Raw genomic sequence first — 16,552 nt, forward strand, 5'->3', positions numbered from 1 at the left:
GGTTTTAGCTGGCCCTCAGTCTGCCTGGTACGTTGGTCCCTGCCAGGCTTAGGACTCCAGCCAGCATAGTCCTTAATACATAACCCCCAACATGGAGGACCATGCAGGAGCAGGTTTTAGCTGGCCCTCAGTCTTCCTGGTCCCTGCCAGGCTTCAAACTCCAGCCAGCATAGTCCTTACATAACATGGTTGTCCCTGCAAGGCATAAAACTCCAGCAGGCATAGTCCTCACAAACCCCCAACAAGAGGACCAAAGAGTCTGGCGTTTGGCTGACCAACACTCGCCTGTCTTGCCTGGTTTAGAACTCCGCTAGCATAGCCAGCTCAACCCAAAAGCTGGACCACGAGTCTGGCTTAACATTGATCTCTACTTCTTAGCCTGTCCAGCATTTAACTCCAGACAGCACAGTCCACAAGCTTAAAGTCAACCACGAACAAGGTCCCAAACTCACCAGTTAGCTTGTGCATCAATTGAATATACCAAAAACCCTTTTTGCCATGTGAAATTGGGGCTGAAAGAAGGTGATCTGTGCATAGTTTAGCTTTTACAGCAGAGGCCCCATTTTTAGTCCTCACCAGTTCTTGGCAAAGGACAGCATGTATTCCCTTTACAGCAATAGCTTGCTACCTTCCCATCTTCTGTGTGAGTATGAGGGAGAGGACAGGAGAATCCAATCAACCTTGGTCTGCCAGATTGCCTCAAGTAAAATGGCATCAAATGAAGACACATCAACCTTTCTTTTCTTTTCATTTATGACCACGATTTTATTGACAGACAATAACAAAATAATATACTCTAGACTCACCGATCTAAGACCGATTCATTGATTTGAGGCATGACCTCCCACAGTATGATGTGTATTGAACAGGCCACGGCCCCTTCACACTGAGTGGCTCAAATTAGTCGGTCTTCAGGTTGCGGTACATTGACAGTGGTTGGGATCGGGAATGAACTGATCACTTGCGACCTAACCACTATACTTCTATCAGTGGTTAGTGTGGTCGATCTATTTCCCTGTCTATTAGCCAAGGTTTATTGGCAATGAATCTTCAATAAAAGAAAGTAATAAAGTGAAATCCTTATGGGCCTGCCATTCTAAAATCTTACTTTGAAATTGTGGCAAAAGCGAATGGCATAACCATCATAAAAATTTATGTCCCACCCTTTGTCGAATGCGCATCGAGGACAAAGCACGTAATATCTACGGGGACTTTGTTTGCATATTCAGTAACAGTCTTATATCGGTGAATCTAGAGTATCAACATGAACATGTAGTTTAGCACCAATACATATCTCCTTTTTTCAAATTCACAATAGCATACCAGCCTGGTCCTTCGAGAAATCCCTATCCAGGATGTACGATTTCTGCAAGTTAGTCAAACATATAACCTGGACACTTTCTGGACACCTTCCAATGTTGATCATTTCCACTGCAGTAATCGCAAAATTTTCTGTAACCGTTAAATCTTCACAACTTTTAATCTTTACGATTTGACAAAATTCTGAAAAAATTTAAATTATCACGTTTTTTCTTTTGGCAGATTGCAAATTCTTTCGGTTTTTCCCATCAAAAATCCTTTTGGCAAATTTAATTCTAACAAATCTAGGTTATTTGCACAAAATCTGCCAAAATGTGGCAGTTTACCTAGCGTCCTGCACAGAGATTGTCAAATGTCCAGACAAACAGCCCAACAATACTGGTCATCGTTACTCTTGTACTGTGTGCCTATCATGACTTTTCCACGACAAGTTTCCACACGCAAGTCGTTGAAACATTCCGAATGAGATACCTCCTAAGTTCATACCAAACAGACACCTCACTCTCCTTTGATTTCGACAACACCAAGTCGATCACAGCTTTCCTGCACGTTGTTGGCCCATTCACAAGTTTTTGGAAGTGTTTCGCTAAGTCATTGAACGAAGAGAAATGTTCTGATCTTGGGCTGAAAAAAATGCAAAGAGGTTTCAATGGAAACACTTTTACTTGATTTCTAGTTCTAAAATCAGATTTTAGAGCGCTGGGACTTTTAACAAACTTTCTGTGGACACTTGCCTCATCAGGTACACAACATGAAGTATGATTCAAGGCTGACCATTTCGGCTAGAACTTGGAATCCTAAAGCAATTACAAGTAGAACTCAAAATGATGTGAATGCCAATTTCAAGGGTGGGAGGCTGTCTCATGGAAAACAAAAAACTGACTCCCACTCTTGAATTTGGCATTCACTTTATTTTGAAGGAGCTCTAATTGCTTTAGGATTTCAAGTTTAAAGCAAAATGGTGGGGTCAACCCTTAAATCCATCTTGCTGGGATCTTGATTTTCACCTTAGTCTGGAAACTTGGATCAATGTAAATTTTTACACGAATGATGTACACAAGGTAGCTTTTTCTCAAGACAACCAAAGTACTACTAAAATTGAATTCGATGAATAGGCCAACATAAGTTCTGGTCTAGTGATTTTTGCAGCTCCATGTTCTCCTTCTTTATACCTTACCTATAGATATAACCTGGTCTCTGGTTTGGCGTGTAGCTGATCGTCATGTCACCTCCCCACTCCACCAACCACTGGACATAAACGTCGGCAAACGTTGCATACTTTGCTGCCACTGAACAGAGAAGATCTCGAGAGCACGTCCGAAATGAATGCCTAAAGAATGAGGAAACATTCTCACATAACAGTTTTGTTTCGGCATATCTAATGATGCCCTAGATATACGTGTACTATGCTCACCCTTGCAACTGAATACTGGCGAGAAACTTCTACCCCAGAAGACAGTGGATCTGGTGAGCACGTCCCAAAGGAATGCCACAGGATGAGGAAAAGTGAGCACATTATATAACAGATTATGGAATTGTTCTTGGACCATCTGAATAATGGCCACGCTTACCTGGTCTCTTCTCCTGATCGAAACTGGTCCTCTAACCAGTCTATCATGATGGAACTATGGAATGTATGGCCATTATCTTCAAGTAAGCTCATCAGAATTATCACCATGCCAGAGTTCACGGCTGCAATTGCCTCCAATTGCTGTACGAGATAGGATTTTAATCTGAAATGGACAAAGTAGAATTTCGACACAAGAGGCCCAAGTGCCTGCTGCTCAGCTGATATATTAGTGGTTTTACATTGGCGGCAAAAGGCAGGACCATTCCCAAATTAGCCCAATGGAAAAGGATACGACTCAACTATCCATTCATTTAATTCCAGTAGAGGTTGTTCTAGTTGGTGGAGATCTGTCTTGACCTGGTCCACTACATCCTCATTGTATCCGGTCTATTTAGTCCAGGTCGGTTCTGACCCAGTCAGGCGAAAGGTCCACTCCCCTATGGGCTGGCCCAGTTCGATCAGACACCATCAGGGTGGTAGCAATTATTGTCTCCATTCGAATCAGGTGCACCCAGTCAGTGATCTGTCTGGGTTCGGTCCATGCGGGGTCTGTCAGTCATGCAGTGCCCGGTCGATCACTGTACATGAGTAATGCATTTATCGAAGACTTGGACATGCTGGATCAAGTTTCTGCTGACATAAGAATAATGAGCTGCCTCTTTCGATAAGTGTACAACGTTCTGCGCAAGTCAAACTCTGTAATGAACACAGCAGTCGAGCAAATGAAGTGTCAATTAACAAGTCCATTTCAGATCTTACCGATCACTTTTTGTACCCATTTTACAAAGATGTTCAAAATGTCTATGGAGTAGTTTAGCCTCGCATTCCAATGAGAGACGACTGGCGATGTCTACATTTTCTGTCTCGGTAGTCGACTGGAGTTTTCTCGTCAGTAACAACAATTGGTGGACTGTCATTTTTGGCACAGTGATGCTCTGTAGAACCTGAAACAGCATTCAAAATATTATATCTGACCATTATTTTTACAGCCCATTGAAGATGAAATCATTTGTACAGCTCTAAAACACCTTTTTGAGCAGTACGAATTATCAAGATTTTGTCTTATAATCATCAGATGAGCAAATCAGTTGTCTGATCGTCTAGCTGTTTTGGACATGATTTGTGAATTTCAGTCCATTTAAGTGCATTTTGCAGTTCAATGATTTTTCAGTGATCCTTTTCAGAGAATTACATTCCTGCTGGAAGCTGTTTTCGTATAGTAAAACCAACATATCTTATGCCAAACTTTGCCCTTCAAAGTTATTGGTACAATGTGTGTATTACCAAGTCCTTGTCAGCCAGAGCTAAATCAAATACAGTCACAGTTAGCTATAGACAGCAGTTTCTGACAGTTTCTTCGTCAAGTTATAAAATGCCAGAGCTAAATCAAATGCAGTCACAGTTCGCTATAGACAGCAGTTCTGACAGTTTCTTCGCCAAGTTATAAAATGAACATCATTCAGTCGTTACCTTCAGTATGGGTTCCCTGCCGTCAGTTTCGCAGGCTATCTCTATCACAGTATCGAACAGGTCCTCTGATAGATATGGGTTCTGTAGCATGGCCTGAAGTCAAGTAAACTCGATAAATACAGAACTGACCCAGCAAGCCCCAGAGTTTGAGGGAGGGGGGAAATTTGTCTTACTATGTTGAAAAAGTTACTGGTACAAAAAGAGTTCAACATTTAAGACTGGAATAGCAGGTCCTAGACAGACCTAAATGTGGACTGTAAGAGTGGCACAGTGGAAACATCAGCGACTGTCATCTCTGAGGTCACGGGTTCGATTCCTGGTCGGTCTCAGTCCACTCATGTGATAGAGAGGGCGACTCTCTTCCACAACATAGCTTTCCTCCGGGTCTCCAGTTTCCTCCTACTTACATACATTACAATCACCCAATATTGCTTACAGAACTAATAATGTCCTAGTTGATGCTGAGCTCTCAACTCGATATTAAAAAAAAAACCAATGCAGCCCAAAAAGTAGTATCTGCTCTTCAGTCAGACGTTCGCACAAACTATTCATAAAAAATATTCTCAAATTCAGGACAATAAAAATGGATGTCTACCTTCTGGAGGAGAACCTTTGCATCTTTGAAATAACCGAGCGTGATTTCAGCATCGCCCAAAGCCCAGGGTAGCCGGTTAAACGTCTGTATCTGTTCGTCCAGGCTCGCTGTGTATGGCTTTGTGATTGCTTGGGTATGGATCTGAAAAGTTACAGCCAAGGATCATATGTGACAAGTGGGAAGAATCATCAGGACAGGCCCTTAGGCTGAAACACCATGAAATAGAACCCTATGAATTCTTTCGCTGCCTCTCGGTATTTACCAGGTCCATTCACCGCGTACTATTGACCCGCAGTAATCTGTCCTGGTAAATTCTCCCAAAGTTTTATCGTTGACGGCAGTCCCTATAAGTTTTTGGCTGGTTACACGAGAAAAAGGAGATGGCAGCACTGCACTCTATTCAATGAAGACCACGTCCCTAAAGATTGCGTAATGCTTGCTATACAATGAAACTTTTCCTAAGCAAAGTTGGGATCCAGGCCACCCGGTCTATACCAGGTGCAGGGTACGGCACACTGCCAAAACCCTATGGTAGCAAAGGGTTAATCGGGCCCTTTAGCTACAGATTAATAAAGGATAAAACACCTTGATATTCTGTGCAAATACGAGTCACTGAACAATTAGCTGTTTTCAGTAAATGCTTCAAGAGGAAGGTCATCCTTTAGTGCATGACTTTTATGATCAATGAATAATCACAAATTGTGCACAGCAAATAATCAATTAAATCTGAGAATCGGTACAAGTTTCTGGAAGAACGATTTCAAAGGTCACTAAAAATTCAAGGTGCAAATTAGAATACATTTCAAAGAAACTTCTTTCAATTCAAGCAATCCACTTAATGTACCTGTAAATAGGCTTAAAACATGTTTAACCCACAATTCGACTTTATCACACCTAAACTCAATGTGTTTAATGGGGTGACATAATTTTTCTATCCATCAATATTAACTATATTCTCTGTTTGTTGCCAAATATCAAAGCACTTGAGATAAATATTGAGAAGATTCCATGCATACACAAATCGGCACTTCAAGTTTTTATAATTGAGTGATTAAGGACAATTAGGGAGTCAACAGTCCTACAAAATCAATGAAAAGATCAATTTGTGATGTCAATCAATATTAGTAATAAAGTTGTAAATGAAAGATCTGGGGCAGACTGTAAGAGCAACGTTTATATCGGGTGAGGTGAGACTCTAGTTTCTCCGATCTAAGACAAGTTGAATTATTGCTATAAAATGAAAATTGGTGTTACCATTAGGCATTACAGTAGAACCTCTCTATTAAGGACACCCTCCGGAATGACAAATGCTGTCCTTAATAGAGAGGTGTCCTGATTAGAGAGGTCAAATTGAATGGAAAGTACCAATTGCGGACCAAAACTAGTGTCCTTAATAGAGAGGTTGTCCTTAATAGAGAGGTGTCCGCTAAGGGAGGTTCTACTGTATTTGCACAACTTGGTTTTGCGAACCCATGTCTTTCCAAATTGATCTTACAAAAAAAATATCGAATGACCATGTGCATTATCATCTACAGTGGAACCTCCCTTAGTGGACACCTCTCTATTGAGGACAACCTCTCTATCAATGACACTAGTTTTGGTACCAAAGTGGTGGTTTTCATTCAATTTGACCTCTCTAATCAGGACACCTCTCTATTAAGGACAGCACTTGTCAGACCCGAGGGTGTCCTCAATAGAGAGGTTCTACTGTACTCTGAATTAAATAGTCAGCATTGTTGGCAATCACCATACATATCAACCAGGAAGTTCTTAACTGATGGGAACTTTGAAGCTGAGAGCTCTTTACTTTATAACTGACAGTACATGTTCATCACACCTTATTGACTAGGACAGGTTTATTGTGTAGCAACTGGTTATCTTCTGGTTGGCCGATAATCTGATCAAGCCATGAAGTGTATTCAGGATGCATGTAGGCCTAATACTATAGTCTATTTCACGAGGCCTAATACTATAGTCTATTTCACGAGATAACGGCACTCTGATTTTTGGTTTATTTCACACAAATAATGCAACAATTTATATATTTCATCTGGAACTTTTAAAGGCATACACCGTCCGTAAAACATTTTGAATTTGTATTTGAATTTGAATATTTCTTATTGCGTAAGTACGAACTAAATATAAATTTTGGCATTGCCGTCGTGTAGACTGATATACAGATACTTTAACTACCAAGTTTCAACAAATCTGTATGCATAATAACTGCACTACGGCATAATGTATAACTGGATTTCTATTTTCCTGGACCACCAGTAATAACGAACGATGTACGCCTTTAAGTTTAAGTCTAAAGTACCTAGAATTGCTTACTTTGGCAGAATCAGAATACTGACAACTTTTTCCAACCATTTTACTAAAATATTTAGGCTTTTTCTCGCGAGCAATACCATTTTTTCATGAAATGGAGTATAAAATACATTTTGTTATGACTGTACTTCTTGGTACTGAATCTCTTCTATTAACACACCAAAGAGTCTTTGGCCCAGACACAGAATATAACCCTATTAATATAGGCCTAGATAAACAGTACTATCTCTTTTCAAACCAGAATAGATCGACTGCCCCAAACTAATCTAGATGTTCTCTTGGATGGTGCCTGTAGTAGGCCTGGCCACAGTCTTAGCCATCATGCACACTGGTACCCGAGTTAAAGGATAACAATAACAATGGAGTCATTGGTGTTGAAGAAGAGAAGGATTCTGTAATAATCTTGATACATTTTTCATGCCCGGACAGAAGTTCCTTGAGACTTTTCAGAAGTTTTCTTAAAATATGTTATGGGCTACTCGATCACTATTACCACTGACCTAAAAGTTCTGTTTAAAAATTGGACGCCTGGAGACATTTACGGGTCACATCAGAATAGCAATTAGGCCTACTTCATAACATTCTGGACTTGGAATGGATATCGACAAGTATATTTCTGATTTATGACAACTTAATGTTAAGCAATGATCTGTAATTTTCGATTTTCCGGCACAAATTGATCTTTTATTTGACTTCTAAGGATAGGTAAATACAATTTCTATGCAACACAAACCAAAAAAACAGACTTGTCAAACAAAACCGTCTGCTGATTGATTAATTGACGAACATATGGAGAATGTAAGAGAAAACAAAAAGCGCAACAGAACAGTTCGATTCAGTTTTGTGGATCAATTATTTGCGGAGGAAACAGAACTCTGGGCGGCAAAATCTGCCGAACATGAGGATAAAAACGTTCAAGGGAAAAATTCTGAATCAGATCACAAAAAGGAAATGCAAAATTCCTCAGAGAAGACAATGGCACCTACCGGAAAGCAAAATGCGGATTTATCACAAAATAAAGATATTCCCATTCGTAGGTGTGATGTCGATTTCGCACGACCGCCACCCACAGTTAATAAAGGTAGGTATCCTTTTATCAGCAACTTGTATTGCTCATGTAATTAAGGAAAGAAATAAAATTAGTACTGAAAAATCAAATTGCCTTGACTGGGATGCGAACAACAGATCTTTGGATCTTCGAATCCCAGTCAAGGTAACTTGATTTTTCTGTTCTAATTTCATTTCTTTCTTTATACATGTAAAATTGCAATAAGTGACTCATTTCCAGATAGATTTTTTCCAACATCTCCCCCAGTGAAATTCTAAGCTGTCTGGAACTTTGCCGATTCAAGCAACAAAAAACACAAACAATGTTACATGTTCGTAATAAAATTTCTTCTCACTTTTGCCTCTGATACAATTAAACCAATTATGAAGGAGAGTGACCTGAAAACAGTGCCATACTGCAGAGTTATTTTAGCCTTCTTTAAACTTAAAGCAGTTTAAAGAAAAACAAAGGATGCTTCCAACTGTTGACACAACAGCTGGAGGGCTTTGTATTTGTTTGACAATGCACTCCAACAGCAGTATTTTATTACCCAACACAGAAGGTTTGTAGCTTTGGTGTGATAATGCATGACATGTAAAGGCATGCTAATTTTTGGATATATCAACAATCTGTTGCCATTTTTACACAAGGTATAGTTGTAGAGATTAAGTGTCAGTTTATAAAGCGATACTAGTCAAAATTTAAATAGTATGGAGCCCACCTAAGTCACATGTATTCATAGCAGGACACCCACCCGAAAAAGGACACCAATTTTGGCCCAGATTTGGTCAGATCTGTCCAATATGACCGAGTCAATGAGGACACCTCTATATTTAGGACAGCATCAGTTCCAACAGATGTAGGGAGGTTATACACAAACTGTCCTCAACATCTTTTAAAAACCGAGAATGACTGATGCATGCCAGTGTCTAGGTCTTTTTTTAGGCTACACACCATGATTCTACCACTCACTATCTGGCTGATACGGGATCAGCTGCCATGATACTGAGACTGATACAACTCTGCTCACATGATAACATCTATGCGACTGCACCCACCTTTTCACAATACTCAGCCCATTTCAAAGCATTGATAACATCCTGCTTCGCCCAACCCTGAGCTTCTGAGCTGTGTGCCTTCTGTAGGACATCCAAGAATAAGTAGATGTTCTTCAGTAAACCAGCAGCTGACATCTTTACTTTCTTGAAATGAGAAGGAATGCAACAGTTAAAAGATAATACTTGGGATGAATCCCATACATGATATACAGTGGAACCTCCCTTAGTGGACACCTCTCTATATGCCTAATTCCAATATAGATTATGCCAGTCCTTCTCTAAAACCATCGACCTACACAGAGCAACCAAGAGCAGGCTCTCCAAAATCCCCAATGTGACCAAGAACCCATCTGACTAACTTCAAGTGTGTCATGCTCATGTGTCTGTACAGCCTGGTGCTGACATGTGGATGTGCCAGCTACCAGGACAGGGTGGGGGTGCTAATGAAAATAGGTGATCCTATTGTCAGATGGGTGTGGCAGCCACTTCCCTGAACCGAAACGTCAACACAACAGCGCCACCAGTGAGAAGGCGAAAGTCTGACCAACTATAAAACTAACTTTGTACATGGGGACTGATCGATATAGGCACATCCTTTCGAGGCGGTTTGGCACGCTTGTATATAACTAATAATGAAAGTATTATGGTTTACAGATAGATAAATATGTCACTATTCTACATGTGTAGTCTATTCACCGATCAGTTCACGGTTGCTTTTTTTATTGATAAAAATGTGGCTGCAAAATGGAAAGTTGATTGAAATCGTCCGCCATTTATTTTTGTCGTTTGAAATAAACAGTGATTCCGATTCGACCGCCCTTTCTCCATCGCCTTTAATCTGCTTTTATAACTTTTTTGGCAAATTATGATGCGTGGTGAACTATTTATCAGGCACAAAAGTAGATGTCGATTACCTTATGACAGGTGAAAGTCAGTCTAATTACTGTTATGAGAGAGTTCGGTTTTTTGTCAAGCTCATGCGTGACCCAACTGCTTCACCGTAGAAAATGCATTGCCATCATGTATGGTGGCCTGTCACAAAAATCAAGATTTTGTTGCCTTCATTTATTTACTCGAACTATTTGCTCGTCAGCAGTATGGGGGGGGGGGGGGGGGGTTATGAAAGGCAAGTTTGCATATCCAATAAGTCCGGAGTGCATATGATATATTTTTGATATGATGGTGCTTTATCTGGCTCCCATCCGTTAAATCGCCTCATATCCCCCCCCCCCCGTTTTTTTTCACTTCGTCCCTCATATGTATATATCAGGATGGGGTGGGGTTGAGATGTAAGGAGATGCGACCCTTCTTATCACCCTTGCCGATCGTTAGGGAGAAAATTTGGCCGAAAAAGCCCAGAACAATTACATCATTTGCATTTCATGACTACTCAAGTAGTCTTTCCTCTGATAAAATTACTCTCGAGTAGTCATCCCACGAGGTCGAGTTATTGTGGTTTAAATAGTGTTTCGTTTCTATTCTGACTATCGAACAGATAGGGTGAACCGTGAATTGCCTAGGTATGCACCCAATACCTCAGGCTTCCTCCCCCCCCCCCCCCAGCACCCCCACCCCCACCCCCCGCCACCACCACCACCACCACACCACCCGGCCATCACCACCACCGGCGCTCGCACCTTGAACTGAACAAGGAAGAATCACTGTCCGGAGGCGCTGTTCTCTGCGCACCGATTCTAGAACCACTTCGGCGGAAAGTGAGTTGATCGATGTGACATTGTCACAGCTTTTCATATACATATATAAAGATAACACAACATGTGAAATTCTCTATTTGATTTCTAAATCATTCATGAGAACTTCGATTACAAACGAAACTGGAATTGTCTTTTTTTGCTATATATGTCACTGTACAGATTACTAGGAGTACTTTGAGGCCTAAATCAGATTTTCGTCTGCGCCAAATATCCGCCAAACCGAGGAATGTCTTCCCTGCATGAAACATCATTTGGGTAGGTCTGTGTCTACAGTTTTCTTTCATAAACAACAACTCGACCTAGAATATGTTTGCATATAAACGTTGTCTTTCCTTGGATTACTTCGACCATTGTTATCGAGATATTTTTTAATCGTCCGTCTGTCGCAGCATGGTTGTCCGTGGTTGTGCTGTCGCTTACTTTCGCTTTATTGCTCTTTACCGGTTTACGCTGAGCCCATTGTATATATACTGGGATCATAAACCAGAGAACGTTTTTTTAATGAGTAATTATGTAACGTAATAATAAACTTTTGTCGCATCCCTCCCCCTCCCCCCGTCAGATACCCAAGGGCATGTGTCTTTATTTGGAATTCGGATGGCTTTCAGTTTAGGCGTCGCCGTGGGGTGTGGGTTGAAAATTTCTGTACTGACTGTCCGACAGATGAATTGGGTAAACCGTGAATTGCCTGCCAATGGGTATAAAACGCAGACCACCCCCGTCCCGATCCTCCTCTCCCGAATTCGGAATGAATCCATGCACTTATTATTGCCTCACTCCGCCTCGTTCCCTTCCCCAACACCAGCCGACAAGGACCATCACCACCAACGCACACACACGGCGCTCGCTTGTGACTGACCACCCACACGAATCAACTTGGGAACAACCACTGTCTCCGGAGGTGCTGTCCTCTGCGCACGATTCTGAAACTAAACAGTTTGGACCACTTCTGCGGAAAGTGAGTTGATGCATATATCGTCACAGCTTTTCATATACATATATAAGGATAATACAACGTGTACAATTCTCTATTTGATCTCTAAAGCATTTCATAAGAACTTGGATTACAAACGAAAGAGGAATTGTCTTTTTTGGGCGATATCAATCACTGTACGGATTACTCGGAGTACTTTGAGGACTAATACAGATTTTCGTCTGTGCCAAAGAATCAAACCTCGGAATGTCTTTTCCTGCCTGAGACATCATTAGGGTAGGTCTGCGTCGACAGTTTTCTTTCTTAAACAACAACTTGACCTAGAATCGTTGTCTTTTGTTGATTACATCGACCAGTGTTACTGAAATATTTTTGAATCGTCTGTCTGTCGTAGTAGCATGGTTGTCCGTGGTTGTGATGTCGCTCAATTTGCTTTGTTGCTCTTGACCGGTTTATGCTTAGCCCATTGTATTACTGGGATCATAACCGGGGATCATAAAACCTTTCACATCACTCTTAATATACAATCAAGTGAGACGGGAAGAGGTTGAACCCTGCGATACAAAGTTTAGCCCTGCTTAAGTCAGGTCAATTTTGTTGGGATTTCTTCATGAGGGTGGTTTTATCATGAATTATGTGACGTACAGTGTCATAATAAACTTTTGCCGCATCCCCCCCCATCAGATACCTAAGGGGCCGCGTGCGCGCCTCCTCGCTCGGGAAGGGCTACCTTTCTTTGTTTAGCGAAAAGGAGAACAGAAACTGTTTGGCATGTTCGAAAATCCTCTAGCTAGCTCTCATTTATTCCTTTCTGTAGAAACGATATTGATATGAAAAAACATGATATCAAAATGCGTTCTATCACATGGACCTATATATAAAGAATGAATAGGCCTTATATTAATTCTTGATGATAGATGGTTCCTGTCCTGGTTCGTTGAAACGCTTCGTCATGGCTATAAACAATACCTCTTATCTTGTATAGTCCATAATTTGAAAGTAGTGTTCGTATTGTCTGAGAAATATGATTGAAGAAAAGACGTGTGCACTAAGTGGCATCATAACATGAACCTGATCAGCAAAACCGGGCCACCAGGTCAAAGGTATGGATATCGTCTGCGAACAAAATACAGATTTAAAGGGAGGAATATATATATAGGCAGGCGCCTGATTGAGTTACTTGAAGTCACCGATAGAGATCTCTCCCATCTGCCAATATCCGCAATCACGAAATAATCGATTCCCACTTGTATTATCGCTGCATCTAACAGAACCCAGGTTCCTTACTATGCATTTAGAGATACAGGTAAAACACTTTAGGAGCTGCCATCATGAGGATGAAATCGTGAAATTTGTACCTTACTAATGGCCCATTATCAGATTTCTGCTACCAGTTCACGTACATATATATATATATATATACATGGTATAACGACGTCTGTTTCTTAAATTAATAATCAGTCGAAGTGCAGGCGAAAATTTGTTTAGAAGAATTGTAAATATTGTGATACCAGCGAAATTAGTAATCACTAGAAATTTGTTAGTCGGCGTTCGCTTTGGAGCAAATGCCGTTTGTTAAAGATTTGAAATTTGTAGTTGAATTTGAAAATTTCATGCCCATACATATGTACTGAATGTGAATTTCAACATTGACGTTTTGCTCGGTGTAAACAAATGTAAGAGTACTCCACGCCACGTTTCAGCGAAGGTGCATGCATGATAATTGCACTACAGCATTTCTAGTTCCCCACCCACGAACGGCCCAAGAAATGGATAACAATGAGCTGTCTGGCCCGACTGTCATGTCACTTATATGTACTAGTGTCTGTTGTGTTGCAAACCCAGTGTAACACTAATCGGGGTCCCGTGGACAAATTATTCAACAATCGACGTCATGGCGGTGTATAATTCAATTTTTTGTTACCCTTTTGTAAAAATACATATATCTTTAGGGTCGTTCGTTCACCCTACATGTATATATAGGTTCGTATTTGCAGAGTCTTTCAAATAAATTTATTTGAAAGACATGAATATTCGGTCACCTCCCACGAATCGCCAGAGCTATCCATAACTTGTGTGGGAAGATTCTCGGACATGAAGAATCCTTGGTGAATGTTCAATTATGAAATTCCTCATGCAGTGAACTGTTTAGCATCATTCTTCTCCGATAAAAGCCTGAGAACAGGCGATATTTGGCGACAATAGACCAGTCGAGTAAGGACGAAGGTAATGTGTACATACATGTAGCTGATGAATACCTTTGGTTTGCCTTTATCACTGAGTTCTTGCAGGCCCTACAGTCCTCTATGTCCTTTCTTACCTCTGATTCCTCTGTTTCGACTTGGCCTCGGGCACGGCTGAGTAGTCTCCAGGAGCAGTCCATTTCGTCATCCTAAGCGTATCGCACTGCGACCGGAGTGTAGGTATGAGGTGCAAAACCGAACAGAAGATAACCATACCGCATTCGCGGAACAATGTTCTTCCAAAAAGAAATTATATTTGGGAAAATTCAACTGTGGAGGCGGGACTCAAAACAATAGCAAATTTTTGTTGGCAAAGTTATCTTTGATACTGCGCTATATGGTGCCAACGCATAGAGATTTATTAGGATCACTTGACTTATTTCTGAGTTCTATTAGGCATATCCTTTTGTAGGTTTGAAGGGAATGATTTATATGCTCACCACTTAAACGTGTGGTCCATGTCAATAAAACCAGTGATAGCATAATTGTTCAAGTGCAAAATTTGACAAACTTTCTCTTACAATTGTATATACACATTGCATATTCTTGTTCGGAAGTAAATTTACATCGTTTTTCCTCAACCATTTTCTAGTGAGCGACTGCGTCTAAGGGCAGGGTCTCTCTAGCCATAAATCCCTAAATAATTATTGAACAATAGTGTAGGACTGGTTCCCCAGGGTGACTCAATTTACCTTCACACCGTTGAACACTGTTTTCAGACCGAATAGAATATTATAAATCCAGATGTTTTAGAATTCTCAACGATGCCCATCTTTTACGCGCAGTTTTTAATATAATACTTCGGACGCTAACTCAAAATTACTACCTTGAAATTGAAATTATCTTTATGATACATGCACCATGATTTCCGTGTGTTAACAACAATTATTTGATTCTACACAAATCAGCAAATAATCATGACTATATTATTTCGAATTTGTCCGGTTTATTCATAACTGTCACAGCTGTAGTACGTTTGGAAAACATGATGAATTGGGATGTTAATTGACCATTCAAATCCCAGGATAGAAATGCTGAAAACAGACCAGCATCTGTATTTAATATAAGGCCTATTGGCCATCGTCAACCAGATGGCTATTAAAGGTATAGAGCCAAATAGGATTTTTGAATTGGAATTTGAATTTTCAGTGAAACCTTCATGGTAGGCCTACTATTTATTTTTATGGTAACCCTTCACGAAACCTTCATGGTACTATTTATTTTTATGGAAACCCTTCACGAGACAAATTGAATGTTAGCATAAAGAAATAGCACCGTAAAGGGCTAACTCCATGAACACGAACTGGCGTTTGCAGTCTGAGTCACTTTTCTGCCGCCAGGTTGCTTTTGATAGCACCTTTATATGTTTTACTCAACAACTTGCATCTAACTTTAGTAGTTGATTATTTCATTCATAAATGAGTAAAGTAATGGGCCCAAATTGATTAAAAAAGTTACCATGAAACTAACCGGGTTTAAGTAGTTCGAATGTAAATATCATATCAGCAGTTTATTACATGCTGTCCAAACTTACTCCTGATCAAATACATGAAAATTACCTTTAAAACTGATCAATTGATAGTTTTAGTTTATGGTTTTAGTCGAACAAAGAACGAAACCAGTGTGACACCTGGTTGATAATAAAATAATGATGATATGTTTTGAAAATCATCCTGGGTGTGAAAAGAGTCGTTTGACCATCGAGCGAGGCCACAATATATTTGATCACAGTTCACGGATTATACGGGGTGTCCCAAAAACTGAATCCCACAGTGTACAAACGAGCAGGCTATATATCCAGGAAGTAGAGTCCATTGATCATATTCCTTTGTTACGGAAGGGTATTTCAGTGCGACTAGGCTTTTTTTCAATGGGCTATACCCCGTTGGCATTAATATATAAACTTGTCCACCCTATACAACGAAGAATGGAGCCATTGGAATGTACTTCATGTTAGTATAGCAGGCTCTGCTTATGACGCGCTTGTACACAGTGAATCCTAAAGGGAAATCATTTCTGAGACAACCACTTGAACAGTGCAATCACCACAGAATAGGCGAACAAATGTCATGTCAAAACATGACACCGATATCACCCAAAGAGTAAACACAATTTGAATCGTCCTCTCATAACAAACTTCACAAGCGCTAGTCTTCTGTTGTCATCAATGGCAAGTACCCCCGATCAAAATAGGGTCCTCGACCCCTATTAGCAATGCTCAGGTTGTTGTTAATTCGGGCAGTTCCATTCGAAAATTCTTTTCTATAATTG

At 40.4% G+C, this 16,552-nt stretch overlaps 2 protein-coding genes across 4 annotated transcripts in view; one reads left to right on the top strand and one right to left on the bottom strand.

Annotated features, from left to right (window-relative positions):
- Positions 1 to 805: 805 nt before the first annotated feature.
- LOC135494176 (uncharacterized) lies at positions 806 to 10,170 on the bottom strand. 2 transcript variants are annotated; one of them, XM_064782018.1, is made up of 8 exons: positions 10,086 to 10,170; positions 9,390 to 9,533; positions 4,956 to 5,096; positions 4,361 to 4,453; positions 3,650 to 3,834; positions 2,892 to 3,053; positions 2,498 to 2,650; positions 806 to 1,944 (listed from the first exon to the last, which is right to left on the bottom strand). In XM_064782018.1, exons 2-8 carry the CDS (start codon positions 9,522 to 9,524, stop codon positions 1,731 to 1,733), a joined length of 1,083 nt encoding a protein of 360 aa, XP_064638088.1. In that variant the 5' UTR covers positions 9,525 to 9,533; positions 10,086 to 10,170; the 3' UTR covers positions 806 to 1,730. The 2 variants fall into 2 exon arrangements, with proteins under 2 accessions (XP_064638088.1, XP_064638089.1); XM_064782019.1 differs by lacking the exon at positions 4,361 to 4,453.
- The window catches only part of LOC135494175 (inositol 1,4,5-trisphosphate receptor type 2-like), a 102,255-nt gene continuing 93,938 nt past the window's right edge, over positions 8,236 to 16,552 (top strand). For both annotated transcript variants that reach the window (XM_064782016.1, XM_064782017.1), the window contains exon 1: positions 8,236 to 8,364. In XM_064782016.1, coding sequence (XP_064638086.1) covers positions 8,259 to 8,364 — 106 coding nt within the window. In that variant the 5' untranslated portion in view covers positions 8,236 to 8,258. The remainder of the gene's footprint in view (positions 8,365 to 16,552) is intronic.

This window comes from Lineus longissimus, chromosome 9 (assembly GCF_910592395.1).
Source record: "Lineus longissimus chromosome 9, tnLinLong1.2, whole genome shotgun sequence".
Lineage (NCBI taxonomy): Eukaryota > Metazoa > Nemertea > Pilidiophora > Heteronemertea > Lineidae > Lineus > Lineus longissimus.

Coding starts and splice junctions, on each gene's coding strand:
- LOC135494176 (XM_064782018.1), bottom strand. CDS start 9,524: ATGTCAGCTGCTGGTTTACTGAAGAACATCTACTTATTCTTGGATGTC. Junction 4,454..4,955: donor CAAAGGTTCTCCTCCAGAAG/GTAGACATCCAT, acceptor ACTTGACTTCAG/GCCATGCTACAGAACCCATA. Junction 2,651..2,891: donor CGATCAGGAGAAGAGACCAG/GTAAGCGTGGCC, acceptor CTCATTCTTTAG/GCATTCATTTCGGACGTGCT.